An 18,670-nucleotide genomic window follows, 5' to 3' on the forward strand; every position below is an offset into this window, starting at 1 on the left:
AATATAACGAATATTTTATAATAACTATAAATGGAGTATAATCCATAAAAATTTTGAATCGTTATACACCTGAAATTTATATAATATTGTACATCTACTATACCTCAATTTTAAAAATGCTAATTACTGATAATGGAGAAGCAACAAAACAGTGAAGGCAGGGAGGTTCACAGAGGCTTGGGAGAGGAGGAAATGCTACAAGGGAGCAGGAAGGAATAGATCCTGGTAGACTTGCAGCAGTCGATTCACAGCTCTCCTTGGCCATTCACTAGCCTGTGTAGCCTCAGAAAGATCAGTTAAACTCTTAGAACTTCAGTTTATCTGTAAAACATATATTTTGCTTAGATAAGGAGAAAAGGAACCTGTTAGTAGGGGGGTAATTTTATTTTGTAGTCAAGAAGGGCTTATTTGGTATACCCCTATTTGATAAGGACAAAATAAGAATGTCCAGATGAATGACCAAAGCTTAAAGTTAAAAAGCACTTGGCAATTTCCAAAGTTTTCTAGCAATTATTATCACATCTGAGCTGTGACTGAGGATGGGGCAGGTATTTAATATATTTGATTTATATTATATATTATATATTGTATTTGTATAATATTTATATTATAACCTATGGTTCCACCGTTAGATACAGTGGAGTTATTATTCAAACTCTGATTTTACTACTCCAGTCAGTGTTCTTTCTACACAGCATGATACAAAATAACGTTTAAGCTGTATACTAAACCCAGAGGCCACTATCTTGCTTGGTTAAGGAAAAGTTAAGAGACAGCAAAATAAACCTATGCCTTGAGAAGTTCAAAGTTAGAAATGAAGCGAGATCATTATTTAAAAGTGGAGGTACACATGACGAAATGCAAAAGAGAAGTGGAAAGGAAAAGAAAAAATAAGAAATTAAATTTTTAAAATTAAAATTAAAAGATGATAGAAATCTTAGGAGGAGAGGAAAAAAAAGATAAAAATTAATAATAACAACTTTAAAAGCAGCAGAAAGGCCAGAAGAATCACAGGACTAAAAAAAAGATAGCTACATAAAATGATAAATTATTTGTCTCTAAGTTAGAGGACCAGAAAAAAGAACAAATGATAAAGAAGAAGTTCTATGAAAAACAACAAATGTAAAGGAAAACAAGGCAACGTGACAGTCTATTGGGTAAAATATGTTTTAGACCTGGGCAATCAATGATGGAGCAGAGGTAAACAGTGGCAAAAGTTCAAGAGGTAGGATGGTCTGTCTTCATGGTTTTTACAAAAAAATTTAATTAATTAATTTATTTCTCTATGGCTGTGTTGGGTCTTCGTTTCTGTGTGAGGGCTTTCTCTATTTGCAGCAAGCGGGGGCCTTCTCTAGTTGCGGCAAGCGGGGGCCACTCTTCATCGCGGTGCGCAGGCCTCTCACTATCGCGGCCTCTCTTGTTGCGGAGCACAGGCTCCAGACGCGCAGGCTCAGTAGTTGTGGCTCACGGGCCCAGTTGCTCTGCGGCATGTGGGATCTTCCCAGACCAGGGCTCAAACCCGTGTCCCCTGCATTGGCAGGCGGATTCTCAACCACTGCACCACCAGGGAAGCCCCTGTCTTCGTGGTTTTAATAGTGGTTTCTTATCTCCTCAGTAGGAGGGAGTAGGGACAGCTATGAAGTGTTCCCCTAGAAAATGTTTTCCCTAGTCTTTGAGTAAAGCTTCTAATTTAGGAGTGCTCCCACTCAAGACCTCACTGACCACAAGTGAAGTCTACTCATGTTATTTCATAGTTAATCAGCTTCTAACTAAAAAATAAATCCCTATTATCTTCCAATGTCATTTTTTCTGGTTCATATTCATATCAAAGAATGGTATCTTTAAGAAGACAAGAAAGTGAGGCAGGGTAAGAAGAATAACAGAAGACAAAAAAAATTACCTCTCCTAGTCCTTCTAGAGCCCTGAGTGCGACGAGGGCTCCAACTCCGAAATCTGCAGCGAGGGGAGTGAACAGGGTGAAGACAGAGGTGCCGAGTATCCCAAATCCCAGCAGCAGTTTTCCCCCACTTCTGCTGGCAACGTATCCTGCAGGGATCTGCGTGATGATGTAGCCATAAAAAAAAGACCCGAGAATCCATCCTTGAGTTTCTGCATCCCATCGGTACTTTTTACCCTGTGACGAGTAGGAGGAAAAAGAACAGCCTTTTAAGACCTTGATGAAACGGCTCCTTTCTCTTACTGGCATGTGAGTACATATAAGTGTAATTCTGAACCACTGTTTTTTGTTTGTTTGTTTGTTTGTTTTTTTGGCCGTGAGGCTTGTGGGATCTTAGTTCCCCGACCAGGGATTGAACCTGGGCCACAGCAGTGAAAGCGCCGAGTCCTAACCACTGGACTGCCAGGGAACTCCCCAGAACCATTGTTTTAGACTGAAGAACATGCAGACTTTCTACTGGGTAGGTGAGTCGCCGTGATACAGACATGCAGATTCTAGAAGTGAATCGAAAATCACTGAAAGTCATAATGTTCCGGAAGGCTTGCTATTTTATGAAACTAGACTATGGGATGAATTGTAGATATTTTGTAATGACCATGACAAAGAAGGCTCAAAAAAAGGCACAGGTTTAATCCAGAAAGCTACTGAACAGGATACTGCAGTGGCCAAGCTAGGCTTTGGAGCCAGGCCTGGGTTCAAGCCCAGCTCTGTTACTTACTGGATTTGTGATCTGGGAAGATTAAATGAAAAAGGCCCATAAAATAAGGCCTGACACACACTAAATATTCACTTAATGCTGGCTACTAGTATGCAAAAATATAGATAATTAATAGACCATTAATTAATAGACCATTTCAGACCAAGCACTTCGACAAGGACATAGAGCAATACAAAAGAGCAAGAATTTAAACCAAGCCAGAAACTTCACGTGAGTAGGAAATGTCTTTTAATTAGTAGCAGTACACAGCGAGGTGAAAATGAAGATTTGGTGACTGAGTATCTGACATGTTTAGCACACATAGCCCTGTAACCTACCCATGTGTTAAGAACCATTCAGGATTTTTTACTGTCGATGTAGGGCAAGTAAGTAGGTGGATCATCAAAAGCACTTATCGAAAGTAAAGACACAAAGCAAACCCCTAATTATCCTTGTTTAGAGTACCAATCTGCAGCTTCTCTAGAATTCCAGGGCTTCATGAAGTGTCCAGCAGTTACAGGTTGAGGTGGGGAAAGTGGGTGACGTGTACCCAAATATATATCCGGCAACATTACTGAAGTCCAATGTAAAGATTTTTGATAAGTCATTATTTTGTACATGTGCTTGTTTGGGCAGAAACCCTCTTCTCTGTTTGAGTGATCTTGTCTGTAAATGGCAGGAGAGACTCACCTACATGGGGTTTGGCTCCTTTGTGAGCGCTGAAGATGGATGAAAATACGCTTATAGAAAAGGACACCTGGGACTTCCCTGGTGGTCCAGTGGTTAAGACTGTGGGCTTCCACTGCAGGGGGTTCAGGTTCAATCCCTGGTCGGGGGACTAAGATCCCACATGTCGCACAGTGTGGCCACAAAAAAAAAAAAAAGGACACCAGCCTTTCCCGCCTGTATTGTCTCCCCATGTGAGACAAAATAAAATGTTTAAAGTGTGTAAAACTCAATTCTGAACAAATGATGAACATGCACTTATCAATTCCACTATAATATGAGGGAGGCAAAATGACATCAGCAGCTTAGGTGAGGCATGTATAGATTTTTTTTTTTGAAACTGACCCATTCTTATTTTTCATCCTGTAGTTGAGATTACCTTAATCCTCCTGCAACAGGAACCTTTTAAGTAGTACAGCTATTAAATAATGGTCCCATAAAAACTATTTAGCAACATCTAAAACAACCCAATTTTCTAATACACCAGACAGGTTTTTCCAAATTCTCTTCAAGGACAGTATGTTTATGGAGGAAGCTGAAAAGCTACTTTTCAAACAGATCAGGGCTCAGCAGCAGCAGCTACAGTTATAAGTTACTGTCTAACCAGTTACTGGGAAAACACAAAAGAGAATGATTCAGAGTTTACATGAAGAAAGTGTCCGTGTTTCTGTAGGATGAACAAATCCAGTATTTTTCAATATTTTCCCTCGGAAGTATTTTAGGATTAAGATCATTTGCTTGAAGAACAGCACTTACCGTTTGGTTGTGAAGAACTTTTATGGGAGCTGCATGCTCTGCACACTCGCTGGCAGTTCTATTCTCTGCTGCAGTTGTGTTGGAATCCACCATATCCACTAACGCCACACTCAGATTCACCCGTAACGAATAGAGGACGAAGAAACCAAAGAAGGCCAAAAATGCTAGGTTGTAACGAGCAGAGCAGCACACTGGAGCTGAAATAAAGATTGGTGGAAAAACTCTCATTAAAAGAGTAACTTAGGATGGAGTTAGGGTCTGTCATACAGAGTGAAGTAAGTCAGAAAGAGAAAAACAAATACAGTATGCTAACACATATATACGGAATCTAAGGAAAAAAAAAAAAAAGGTCATGAAGAACCTAGTGGCAAGACGGGAATAAAGACACAGCCCTAGTAGAGAACGGACTTGAGGATATGGGGAGGGGGAAGGGTAAGCTGGGACGAAGTGAGAGAGTGTCATGGACATATACACACTACCAAACGTAAAATAGATAGCTAGTGGGAAGCAACCGCATAGCACAGGGAGATCAGCTCGGTGCTTTGTGACCACCTAGAGGGGTGGCATAGGGAGGGTGGGAGGGAGGGAGATGCAAGAGGGAAGAGATATGGGAACATATGTATATGTATAACTGATTCACTTTGTTATAAAGCAGAAACTAACACACCATTGTAAAGCAATTCTACTCCAATAAAGATGTTAAGAAAAATAAAAGAGTAACTTAGGTGATACTGTCTAAATCACTAAAAAGCTCACTTCTTAGAGGTACACAAATTAATAAACCATGAAAATTTTTCTGAGAATATTCTCAGATGAAGCATATCTAAAAACATGTATCAGAGAGACTTTGTTCCCAGTACCTGTGGTTTTGATAAAGATTTAACACATGAGAGCCTGAACTGTAAGACAGTTTCTTAAAACACGGAGGCAACAACTTTGCTCAGAAAAATCTGCATGCCAGAGTCAAAGCCAAACCCCCAATCCCTGTCAGCCGGCAAGATAAGAGAAAAGCGGGTAAGGGGGTTTAACGGCATCACTATTTCTGAAAAGCCGTCTCCAACATGGCCAATAAGTCCTCGAGCGCTCAGCGTGACACGTACATTACCATGGGTTAGCAGGCATCGCATCATAAACGTATCTCAGCACAAAAAATTTACTGCCAAGGCCAGGGCAGGAAGGCCCTCCTGATCAATTTCTTACCTTGAAAAGTATCCTCAGAGGCTGGGTGTGAATCGGAAGCCATGATTAATACTTAAGGCTCTCCTAAACTAAGTGTATTTAAGAATCCAGAAGCAAACTTGCAGAATCTATGAACAGTTGCAGCCCCTGTGACAGTTGCTCAGCTGGTCTTGCTTAAAGGGCCCACAGTAAAAAGCACAGTTAGTGAATGTACCACAATGATTAAAAAAAAAAAAAAAAGGAAGGCAGAGTGGGTTGGAGGAACCAATGAAAGGCAGATCATGTGACAGGAGGAATCTGACCTATTGTTTTACTCTATAGGTGTATGCACATATTTTCTCTTTTTTCTTCTTTTACTGAGTTGCAGAACTGGAGGGGGGATGAGAATACAGGAAGCTGACTTCAGGGTGACTGACCCGGAGAGACAATGAGAAAGTGGCTAATCCAGGTTTTTACACCTTAAGTTTGGTCAACACTGAGTGTTTGATAAATATCTGTTGAAAGATATGAACATCTGTTTCATTTGCTAATGACAAGTTAAAGTTAAATACATATATATGAACATATGTGTGCTTTTATTTGGCAATGACTTATAGCATTACACACACACACACACACAAACACACGTGCATGTTTTTCCCTTCTCAGGAATCCTGGTGTTTTCACTGACCTAACCTCACACAAGGACACATTCTTCAGAGTACAACGGTCTTGGTACAGATTCAGATCGAAGCTTTAATGAATACAGCACAACTGTATTTAGGTGTATATTAATATACTGTGATCCAACTCACTTTTCTACAAGCACTCATACACTTCACAACTGCTATCAATTTTTCCTCTGTGCAAGATTGACATCTTTTAACAGACAACTTTTCATTTGGCATTCTTGGCTCCATTTTCAGGAGTACAGCTGGTATTAGAACTATGGCACCACTGCCACAGTTCGATCCAGACCTGTGAAAACTGTATTTCTAAAGCTTCATTCACGCTGCCTCTGTTACCTAAATCAAGACACACTGGCTTTCTGCCCCAAGCAAAAAGGCAGCTGTCTAGTTAAGGACAGTTGCAGAATGCAAGGCATGTTTTATAGGTGAGCACATTTTCCTTATCATTGCTCTGTGTTGGACAAGAATATACGGAGATGTCTGGATGGGGGGGACTCATAATCTTTCCAAATTTGGGCAATTAAAATGTGTTACTCTGGGTAATTTGGAGCAAGAAAAATCCAGATTAATGTACTGTCTGCTTTGCCAAGGTACTATATACAAAGTTCATTATATGCTTCAGCAGAGGAGTGACAAAATGTGATTTACGGTTTAAACGGCTTCTCTGGTTGCTGTGTGGAGATGACAAAGGGGCAGAAGTGTAAACGGTGGTGAGGGATGTAGACTCAGGGAGATCACTCAAGGGATTATTGTAAGTTTCCAGGAAAGAGGTGATGGTGGCTTAAAGTAGAGTAAAGCCCAGGCAATGGAGAGAAATGCGTGGATTTGAGATAACTTTAAAGGCAGAACTGACAGGCCTTGCCAACACACTGGACATAGGGGTTAGTGAAAGGGAGGGACAAAGTTACCAGCAATGCTCTTACTCTAAACAACTTTATTTTTGCTACTCTGACTTGTAATGTTATCACTCCATTCTATCCTTATTTGAGTTGCCTTATTTTACCGTATGTTATCAGTTTCTCCCCACATGATAATTGATTAGGACTATGATATACCTTACCATGTGAATATCATGTAGGGGTAGAAGCTTGGGAAGTGGAGGAAAGGTGAGTAAAATGATTTCAAATTACTAGTGATACCACTTGGAAATCTGACCTAGAAGTTATGGATCCGGCAACGTTAACTTTTGGGGGCACAGTCAATAATCAGAAAAGAAAAAGCCAACACAGAAGTCACAAAGTATATGACTATGAGATTTTAAGAACATTACAAATAAGGGGTTACTAGTTTTAAAAAATGATGGTTGATTACAAATCAGTCAGAAAGATTTTGTTTCAAGAAAGTATGGTGATAGAGCAAAATGAGCCTGTGAATTTGGCGAGTGTTTGAAATTGGTCCAAGAAAAGCGTGCTTGTGTGATGAGGGGAGAGAACATTCATCCGGCACCCGCCACACTGAAATCAAGTTCAAAGCAAAACCATGCTTGCGTAATGAACGGAGCACCCATCAAAACAAACATCAGCTTCTAAAACATGGTTTAAACTTAGGAATGTGGAGTGGGCGTAGCTGAAAGCACAGAGGCTGATGTAGATTGAAGCCGACCTGGTGATGGAGCTCAGCTCTGATTTTCACTGGCTGTATGTCTTTGGGGAAGTTAGTTAATAGTTTTCATTATCAGGTTTCTCAGCTCCCAAATGAGGTGACCACCACCCACCTCACTGGGTTGTGTGTGCATTAGATGAAATACTGAAGGGCAGTCAGTAAAAGTGAGTTCCTTTCCCGTTTATCCTGGAAAAAGTTATACCAACGAGATAAACGGCTACAATACACATATGTGTGTAACACGGGACAAAAGAGTGACATAAATGTGCTGTGTGTGGGGTAGGGGATGGTCAAGGAAGGCCTCTGGGAGAAAGAACATTTGCACTGAACCTTCATCAATAAGCAGGAAGCCACCGGCAGGTTCGAGGAAGGAGAGCGATGCAAGGAGAGGCAGTGGCAGGTACAGAAGTATGGAAAGCAAGCACAGAAGGAGCAGGAAACAGCAAATGATCTTATGGGGCTGCACTATGGTGCTGCAGTAACTCAGAGTGGGACGCTGGGCCCTGAATTTAATAACAAAAACAATAGGTAATAGGGGCAGGACAGGAATAAAGATGTAGAGAATGGACTTGAGGACACGAGGAGGGGGAAGGGTAAGCTGGGACAAAGTCAGAGAGTGGCATGGACTTATATACACTACCAAATGTAAAATAGCTAGCTAGTGGGAAGCAGCCGCATAGCACAGAGAGATCAGCTCGGTGCTTTGAGCCACCCAGAGGGGTGGGATAGGGAGGGTGAGAGGGAGACGCAAGAGGGAGGGGATATGGGGATATATGTATATGTATAGCTGATTCACTTTGTTATAAAGCAGAAACTAACACACCATTGTAAAGCAATTATACTCCAATAAAGATGTTAAAAAAAAACCCCAATAGGTAATAGTTATTGAGCCCGATGTGCTCGATATCAGTCTAAGTGCTTTGCCTATATTAGGGTTATAAAGATTAGTTGAGGTGGTACATGTAAAATACTTAGAACAGTGATTAGCACATAATATGCCTTCAATAACTGTGAATTGTTGTTATTACTATTGCTCTTCCTGGACATTAGGAATTGAGGTAATTTGTTACGGATCAAGGTTATTTCTCATTTGTGAGAAATTAGAAGTTGAAAAAAGAAGTTAAGAAGCTGTTGAAGCGGGCGTTAAGTTCCCAGTGAAACATACAGAATTGCTGAGTGAGTGGACACCCACCCAAAACTGGTGGGCGCAACCTGCCCTTGCGTGTGACCTTGAAGCACGACTTGCCTGTATGCAGAGGCAAGCACCAGGCAAGCAGATAGTTGGCACTGAGATGGTGTGGTGACAAGGCAGGGAATTTCCAGTGCTGACAAGAAAATAAAAGTGTCGGACTGTGATTCTGACCCAAGAAGCAAGTAAAATGGGGAGGGCTAATGGTTTAGGAAAATGCACACTAGAATATAAACGTTCAGGGAGGGCAGGAGCTTTGGTTCTGTTTTGTTCACTGCTGTATACCTTCAATGCCTAGAGCAGTGTCTGGGAGAGCTGGCATGCAAATATTTAGGGGGCTTAAAAGCGGAGAGGTGTTTCCTGCTGGAACTTCACAATTCTACCTATGAAGTTCTCTTGACAATAGATAAAACACACAGATCTTCTCTCTACTTTTGTATATGTGTGAACTCTTCCATAAAAAGATGAGGGGTCAGTGGGTGGAAGGTGCAGATGAAATGAGAGGAGTCGAAGTGGAGCAGTTACACAGGCAGGTAGGAATTCTAGTTGTGGTTAAAGCAGTTATGGGAGATGACGAGGTCCAAGGGGTGACTGAGGAGGGAAGGAAGTCATCAGACACGTAGGAGTCTGAGAAGTTGAGGGGACATGGTGCTGGATGAGGAGTCACTCAAGATAATGGTGGGAATTAGAGCGTAGAAGATGGGGGTGTGTCTGGTGGTAAAGCCTATGATGACTGAAGCAAAGTGCTGGGAAGTGGGCACAGGAGAAAACCATGTAGGGGAAAGTAGCCTAGCCTAATGGCATTGAGAGTGGAGGGATGATTGTCTGGAAGCATGAATGTGGAGTAAGGAAGAGTCGATCCCACCAACTACTACAAGATAACAGAAAATCATCCCTTGAGACAGCAGGGAGGAGTGGGAGTGGTGTGCCCAGAAGGCCAGGTTTCTGTTGCAGCAAGGAGGTGCCTGAGGCGAGGGAAGGCTGGTGAAAAGCTGAGGATGTCCAGCCTTTATTCATTGTGGGAGGGTCTGGCAGTGGGGAGGAGCAAGGAAGTACTGAGCGGTGAGGGGCTGAGACTGAGGCGGAAATCCACGGTCGGGGGGGGGGGGGGGGGGGGGCACTGACCTATGCAAAGACGATGACTTTCTCTAGAGGAGGGGGCCTGGACTAGTGAGCCCCTTGACCAGGGAACTGCATTAAAAAAGATTTCCTATCTAAATGGATAAAATAAGTTTTGCTTTTAAACAGGGTAATATTTAACTGGTCTTAGCCTGCCTTATGGGTAATTCATTCCTGATAAATCCTTATGTATTTTTAGCTCCCAAATTAATACCCATTTACAAGAAAACACCAAATTCCATTAAAATGGACTCAGTTACTTTAATATTAACATTGATTATCACATGACCCAAGGCCATTTCCCTTCCTTCTCTAATATGGTTGCTGTCTACCAGCGCTCCATACCTTATATTTAAGACTATATTTACACACAAATTACATTTGTGAAACACAACACTTATGTAACTGAACCTTGAATGTAACCATCTGCCTCCCATACCAAAAGAATAGTAGAGGTAAAAAACAAAACAAAAAATGAAATAAAGCAGAGGATGTGCCATTATAAGCTAGAAAATCACAAGTTCCAACAGAGTGTGACATGAAGAATGGGGCCCTTATTTTGTGGTGCCAGCTTCTCTGTGGAATGCAAAATCCAGTCTTCATTGATGATTATAATAATGATAATAATGTTAATTAACACTTACTATATGCCAAACTCTATTCCAAGCACTTTCTATTAGCTTATTTAATCCTCACAATAACCCTATAAATTAGGTGCATTATTTTCCCTGATTTACAGGCACAGAGAGGTTAGGTTAGGCAGCAGAACTAGGATCGGCAATTAGGCACCCTGCCTCCAGACCCATGTTCTGCCTTTAAGCACAAAGAAATGTCTTAGGAGACCGAAAACTGATTTTTCGTAACATGAATAAGCACATTTTGGTGCAACAGTATTTTGTTTGTTTGTTTTAAAAATTTATTTATTTATTTATTTATGGCTGTGTTGGGTCTTTGTTTCTGTGCGAGGGCTTTCTCTAGTTGCGGCAAGCGGGGGCCACTCTTCATCGCGGTGCGCGGGCCTCTCACTATCGCGGCCTCTCTTGTTGCGGAGCACAGGCTCCAGACGCGCAGGCTCAGTAGTTGTGGCTCACGGGCCCAGTTGCTCCGCGGCATGTGGGATCTTCCCAGACCAGAGCTCGAACCCATGTCCCCTGCATTGGCAGGCAGATTCTCAACCACTGCGCCACCAGGGAAGCCCGGTGCAACAGTATTTTGAAAATCCATTGAATCAAATACAAGACACATCTCATTCATGCAAAAGTAAACCTTCAACTGCAGGAAAGTGTGAGGAATGGAATTTTTATGTGTGCCTAATTCCCTCCTCTCTCCTACCTTAATTAGGCAGAAAAATCTATACACTTCCTGTGGTTTACCAGTATTGAGCCGCCCTTCCCCCATCACTCTGCTTTTTTGTTTTTGTTTTTAATTTTTATTGGAGTATAGTTGATTATGTGTTATTTTCAGGTATACAGCAATGTGAATCTGTTATATACATATATCCCTTCTTTTTAAGATTCTTTTCCCATATAGGCCATTACAGAGCACTAAGCAGAGTTCCCTGTGCTATACAGTAGGTCCTTATTGGTTATCTATTTTATATATAGTAGTGTGTATATGTCAATCTCAATCTTCCAATTTATTCTTCTCCCCCTTACCCCTTGTAACCATAAGTTTGTTTTCTACATCTGTAACTCTATTTCTGTTTTGTAGATAAGTTCATTTGTATTCACCCCCCCTTTTTTTTTTAAGATTCCACATATGAGCGATATCATATCATATTTGTCTTTCTCTGTCTGACTTACTTCACTCAGTATGTCAATCTCTAGGCTGGTGCAATCAGGCTCCCTGACTTCAGACTATACTACAAAGCTACAGTAATCAAAACAGTATGATACTGGCACAAAAACAGAAATATAGATCAATGGAACAGGATAGAAAGTCCAGAGATAAACCCACACACCTATGGTCACCTAATCTATGACAAAGGAAGCAAGAATATACAATGGAGAAAAGACAGTCTCTTCAATAAGTGGTGCGGGGAAAACTGGACAGCTACGTGTAAAAGAATGAAATTAGAACACTCCCTCACACCATACACAAAAATAAACTCAAAATGGATTAAAGACCTAGATGTAAGTCTGGACACAATAAAATTCTTAGAGGAAAACATAGAACACTCTTTGACATAAATTGCAGCATTATCTTTTTTGATCCACCTCCTAGAGTAATGAAAATAAAAACAAAGAAAACAAAGGGGACCTAAAAGATTTTGCACAGCAAAGGAAACCATAGACAAAATGAAAAGACAACCCTCAGAATGGGAGAAAATATTTGCAAACAAAGCAACTGACAAGGGATTAATCTCCAAAATATACAAACAGCTCATGCAGCTCAATATCAAAAAAATAAACAACCCAATCAAAAAATGGGCAGAAGATCTAAATAGACATTTCTCTAAAGACGACATACAGATGGCCAAAAAGCACATGAAAAGATGCTCAACATTACTAATTATTAGAGAAATGCAAATCAAAACTACAATGAGGTATCACCTCACACCAGTCAGAATGGCCATCATCAAAAAGTCTACAAACAATGAATGCTGGAGAGGGTGAGGAGAAAAGGGAACCCTCCTACACTGTTGGTAGGTAGGGATGTAAACTGGTACAGCCACTGTGGAGAACAGTATGGAGGTTCCTTAAAAAACTAAAAACAGAGCTACCATATGATCCAGCAATCCCACTCCTGGGCATATATCTGGGGAAAACCATAATTAGAAAAGACATATGCACCCAGTGTTCATTGCAGCACTATTTACAATAGCCAGGACATGGAATCAACCTAAATGTCCATCGACAGATGAATTGATAAAGAAGATGTGGTACATATATACAATGGAATATTACTCAGCCATAAGAAAGAATGAAATAGGGCTTCCCTGGTGGCGCAGTGGTTGAGAATCTGCCTGCCAATGCAGGGGACGCGGGTTCGAGCCCTGGTCTGGGAAGATCCCACACGCCGCAGAGCAACTGGGCCCATGAGCCACAACTACTGAGCCTGCGCATCTGGAGCCTATGCTCTGCAACAAGAGAGGCCGCGATAGTGAGAGGCCCACGCACCGCGATGAAGAGTGGCCCCCGCTCGCCGCAACTGGAGAAAGCCCTCGCACAGAAACGAAGACCCAACGCAGCCAAAAAAAAAAAAAAAAAAAGTCCTTAAAAAAAAGAATGAAATAATGTCATTTGCAGCAACATGGATGTCCCCCATCACTTTGGTGTGCATCTCTGAAATCTACCTGGCTATGTAAAAGCAAATACTTGAAAAGAAAACCAGTCAGGTTACTGACAGGTAACTGAGAATTCTGTTGTATTCTGTCAACCTGAGACATATTCGTTTTTTTTTTTTTTAAATAAATTTATTTATTTATTTTTGGCTGCGTTGGGTCTTTGTTGCTGCGCACGGGCTTTCTCTAGCTGCGGTGACCGGGGCTACTCTTCGTTGAAGTGCATGGGCTTCTCATTGTGGTGGCTTGTCTTTGTTGCGGAGCACGAGCTCTAGGCACGCGGGCTGCAGTAGTTGTAGCACACGGGCTCAGTAGTTGTGGCTCGCGGGCTCTAGAGCGCAGGCTCAGTAGTTGTGGCGCATGGGCTTAGTTACTCTGCGGCACGTGGGATCTTCCCGGACCAGTGCTTGAACCCTTGTCCCCTGCACTGGCAGGCGGATTCTTAACCACTGCACCACCAGGGAAGTCCCTGAGATGTATTAATTCTTAACACTACAGAAACATACTTTAATTTTAGCTCCCTCAATAAAGCAGCACTACGCATAACACAAAACCATGTCCTCTTATTCATGACGGAGCGAGGAACTTTCAAATTTGTGAAGGATTCAACAAAAATGATTAAGCATTTTGCAAATAGGAATTTCTCAAACGTAACACAAATGTGGCAGTGTTGTGACGAGGAAGGAGGATGGGACTAGACTAAAAACTAGAAGAACTCTGGTTAGTCCTTAATATGGCTACAGCAATCTTGGGAACTTAACCTCTCTGGCCCTCAGTTGTTTACATATAAAATGATGCCCACCTGATAGGAGTTAGTGTCTAAGGTCTTTTAACCGCTGTAAAATTTTATGACTAACATTTTATCAGCTTTTCTCTTCTGAAAAATAAAACTATACACATAGGCATAGATAAGGTACAGCTGATTTCATAGAGGTTTGTTCCAGAAACAAACATAAAAGATAAGTAAAACATATGCAAACATATAGAAAGAGAGGTTTTAAGGTCTGCTGAAGATTTCCACCTTCAGGCACCAAAACTTAAAAAAAACTAATTCTGGATGGAAAGTGTTTTTTTTTTGTTTTCTGTTTTTTTTTAAACACCTATACTTTCTGAAATGTGCAAAGTAAACATATAGAACATAACTTAAATAAAAAATATAACTAAATAAAAATAAATAATATATATTATTATATTATATATAATATATATAATTATAATATAATATAATAATATAATATAATTATATAATATATTATTATATATTATATATAATATATAATAAATAATAATATATAATATATATTATTAAATAAAAACATATATAAAATATAATGGTCATCGTGTTTCTCCTATTAGATGTACATGGTAATATTATTACTAAAGCTAGGACAAAGGGCACTACTGAGAGAAAATGAGGTAATACCTGGTGCCTCTTATAAAGCTGTTACATCCATCTTTGTTTTCCCCATTCCCTTCTCCTGGTGCTCCTCTCTTGTCCTTCTACTCCCAGCACCCCAGACACAGAGCTTAATTTAAAATATTGTTGACTAATGCAATACCCTATAACGGCAGGCTCCTCTTCTCTAAAACCCTTATCATATTTTAAATAGCAAAAAAAAAATGTGTTGCTGCTATTTTTACTTCACTTTTGCTCTCCAGTGGTATGTAAAGAGTAAAAATAAGAAGGAAAATGGTTAAAATGAAGACAGCCACCTCAAGGCATGAGGAACAGGGCTAAGATCTATACACTCAACCCATGAATCAAGCAGGGATTGTTTTTAAAAGGAATGAGTTAATTTTTTTCTTTTTCAATCTACTTTATTGAGGTATATTTTACATACAATAAAATGCTCCCATTTCAAGCGTACAGTTTGGTGAATTTTGACAAATGTATACATCTGTCAATCCTAGTCAAGCTGCAGAACTTTTCCATCTGCATCTTGTACCCCAAAAAGTACCCTAGTGCCTCTGCAGGCAATTCTTTCCTGCCTGTAGCTTCCAGGCAACCACTGATCTGCTTCCTGTTATTACAGATTAGTTCTGCTTGTTTAGAACTTCATACTGATGGAGTCATGCATTAATACGGTGGTTTCTTTTGTGTCTGAGATCTATCCACGTTGTTATATGTATCAGTAATTTCTTTTTATAATATCACTGAGTATGCATGAATATACCACAATTTGTTTATCCATTCACCTGCTGATGAACTGATGGATACGTTGTTTCCAGTTTTTTACTATTATGAATTAAAGCTGCTATAAACATTGTCTGGTATTATGGTAATGTATGTTTAACTTTAAAATAGATTGCCAGTTTTCCAAAGTAGTTGTACCATTTTACACTCTTACAAGCAAAATATGAGAGTTCTAGTTATTCCGTATGTTGGCCAATATTTGGTATCTTCAGCCATTTTAACTTTAGCCATTCTAGTAAGTGTGTAATGGCTCGCTGCGGTTTTAATCTGCATTTTCCTGACAACTAATGACGTTTAACATTTGAGCTAAAGTTTGATTATATTTATATATGTTTCCCAATTGCAACAGAATATAGTAGTCTCTAGGGAATATCTTTATTATTTCTGTATTTACAAACTAGATTATTTTGCAGAAGAGGATTATAGAAATCTAACTCATATGCCATAGAAAAAGATCAGTTTATGGAACTAAGTCTGACTTCCAGGTAAAATGGCACTATGGTACAGTGTTTACATTGAGCGCGCACAAAAATAAGCTCCCAGTTGCCAGATAGAGCTATAATGTTACCACCTCTACTGCCACCATCTGGTAATGATAAAAACAAATTTAGAAGACACCACAGGATTGTACTGTTCTTGGTCAGGAAAAGTCAAATTTCGAATTCAACTCTGTTTCTCATGCACACATCTTTGAAACTATATAATGCATGCAAACTGATTTATTCTTTAGTTTTAATTTGTTTTAAAGAAGTAGAGCAAAATATTTTAATTTCCCCAAATTCAGGGAAGATGCATTGTGAAGTAACTCCTTTTCCATTTGTTGCAAGACTTTGTTCAAATTATCTTAGTGCTCTATCAACAGCCTATCTTGACGATAACCTGTTTCCTAACTTAAGTCGTAGACTGCTGAAACTTAATCGTAGACAGCTATACAGGGAAAAAAAAATGTATGCAGTACTTTTAATCTCTTACTGCACAATTTCAAGATATTCGCTGGGTTATCCAATAATTTTCCTCCGCATACTCACAAATGTTAACCTCAGTCCTTTTTTGTGTCTCCTCTTCACGCCCAGGGAGCCAGCTACCAGATCACGTGCTGGAGGGCGAGCAGCTGGGGCAACCTGGCAGTGACACGGAGGAAGAGCCCGCGGCTCCGTCCCGCCCTCTATCCTTCAATTGCAGGTTTCTCCCCAGTTCGCTCTTCTAGGGGGTCCTCCCCTCCGCCCTCTGCCCACTGATTTCAAGATTCTCCCCCAGTTCGTTCTTCCACAGGGTCCCCGGCTCAATACTACCGAAAATCGCCGGGAGCCCAGCGCCGCCGGCGCCCAGCAGCTCCCCGCTCGGGCCCGCCGGCTGCACCTGCCGAGGCTCCCGGGGCTGTACCTGCCGAGGCCCCCGGGGCTGTACCTGCCGAGGCCCCCGGGGCTGCAACTGCCGAGGTCCCCGGGGCTGCACCTGCAGAGGTCCCGCCCGAGCCTCCGCCCGACCCGGCCCGGCCTCACGGTCCAGCCCGCCTCCTGGGCCCCAGAGCTGCTTCTGGGCACCCGAGAAGGCGGGGGGTGAGTGGGGTCCTGAACCTGAACGGGGGCTCCCCGTTCTCAGTCCCCTCGCGCTTAAGCAGCTCTGGACACCCTCTACCTTGGGACCGCCTCCCGCCCGAAGCCCCTGGTTCTCTCAGCTGCTTACCGGTTTCCGCCCGCGGGGCGCGCTGCAAGAGCGGCGTGCGGTCCTCGCCCTCCTCGCCGTCGCTCGGGGCCAGGTCCGGAACCGGGGACTTCATGACGTCTCCAAGGAGCTGCGGCACCGACCACCCAGCGGAGAAGAAAACTCAGACTGAACAGCCGCAGATCCCCCCGGGCCGAGGCGGCCGGGCCGAGCTGTGCCGCTGGCACCGCCCCCGGCCTGGCACCGCCCCTCGGCCACGTCTTGCCTCGGGCCCCGCCCAGGGGCGGCTACGCAGACTCCGCCCCTGTCGCCATCTTGGGTTGCGGCTACTCGGCAGCCGGTTGGGTGGAGACGGCGGGCTTCGGGCGTCCGGGCTCGCAGCGGCGCGGTGGACGCCTGGGTAGCCGGCCCGCCGGGTCGCTGGTGTTCTAAGGAAGAGCGTTCCCCTCCCTGGCGCTCCCTTTACAAGGAGCTCAGGGAGCAGGGGTGACTGGGAACCTTGAGGCGGGCGGCAGGGGCTTACATCGTGCATAATTGAGGGGAGGGCTTAGACCGAACTTGGAGTGGATGTTTTGTATTTGACGTTCAGTTATAGTAGTAAATTGCCGTGAATATTAGCAACCCTGGTACTGTCTGCCCGTGACAGCATATTGTCTCTAGGATACCCGTTGAGGCGGAAAAACGGGCAATAGAAACATATTGTTGGGTCCTATGTAATTGCCTACTTTGTAGGTCAAAATAACCCAGTATCAGCAGTTTCATATGGTTCACTCTATAGAATCATCAGACGTATGTCTCCACAGGTCTAAATCGAACAGGTTCTCCTGGCATTTGCTGACTCTAAGGTAGAAGCGCTAGGAAAATGCACTAGCCTGGCCTTGCGGGGAGGGGGTGGGAGTGGGACATACCTCTTCTGACCACAGGCAGTTTCTCTGTGGGTAATAAAGAACTGGAGATGAAGGGGAAAATGAGATACGGTAGGTGCCCTTGGGGAGTTCATTGCAGCAGGGAAGAAACCCACAAGCCAGCAGTTAAATGAGCCAGGTCAGAGGCTTGGTGAGGTCCACGTGGGAACAAATGAGAGGGTCAAACTTGTCCGGAGGGGAGGGTGGCAGCGACTGCTGGAGGCATCCGTAACCTCCAGATCGGTAAATGCTAGCAAGGTCATCACGTTGCAAGGAGGACAAATCAAGCCTTGTTTCTGAGTTACTGAAATGATCATGTATGAGATTTAAACTGTCCGAGGAGGATTCTGGCCCTTCAGGAATCTTGTAGAGCAACGCCCCTTAAACTTGAATGTAGGAAATCACCAGGCAGTTCCTTTTAAAATTCAGGTTCAGATTTATCAGGTGTGGTATGACAGTTAATTAAAAACTTTTAAAAAATCATTGTTTGGTTTTTATTTTTTAATTTGTTAATATGATATTGTAAATTACATTGATTTCTAAAAAATTGAGGTTTAATTGATTTACAATATATTAGTTTCAGGTATACAACATAGTGATTCAAAATTTTTATAGATTATACTCCATTTAAAGTTATTATAAAATATTGGTTATATTTCCTGTGCTGTACAATGTATCCTTGTAGCTTATTTATATTATACATAGTAGTTTGTATCTCTTAACTCCCTAC

The 18,670-nt window shown here is 42.0% G+C and overlaps 1 protein-coding gene across 2 annotated transcripts in view; it reads right to left on the reverse strand.

Moving 5' to 3' along the window:
- The window catches only part of SLC17A5 (solute carrier family 17 member 5), a 48,424-nt gene extending 31,162 nt beyond the window's left edge, over window positions 1-17,262 (reverse strand). For both annotated transcript variants that reach the window (XM_068551615.1, XM_068551614.1), the window contains exons 1-3: window positions 17,057-17,262; window positions 4,137-4,333; window positions 1,901-2,134 (exon numbers count right to left, since the gene is read on the reverse strand). In XM_068551615.1, coding sequence (XP_068407716.1) covers window positions 1,901-2,134; window positions 4,137-4,333; window positions 17,057-17,150 — 525 coding nt within the window. In that variant the 5' untranslated portion in view covers window positions 17,151-17,262. The remainder of the gene's footprint in view (window positions 1-1,900; window positions 2,135-4,136; window positions 4,334-17,056) is intronic.
- Between the last annotated feature and the right edge of the window lie 1,408 nt (window positions 17,263-18,670).

This window comes from Eschrichtius robustus, chromosome 9 (assembly GCF_028021215.1).
Source record: "Eschrichtius robustus isolate mEscRob2 chromosome 9, mEscRob2.pri, whole genome shotgun sequence".
Taxonomy (NCBI): Eukaryota; Metazoa; Chordata; class Mammalia; order Artiodactyla; family Eschrichtiidae; genus Eschrichtius; species Eschrichtius robustus.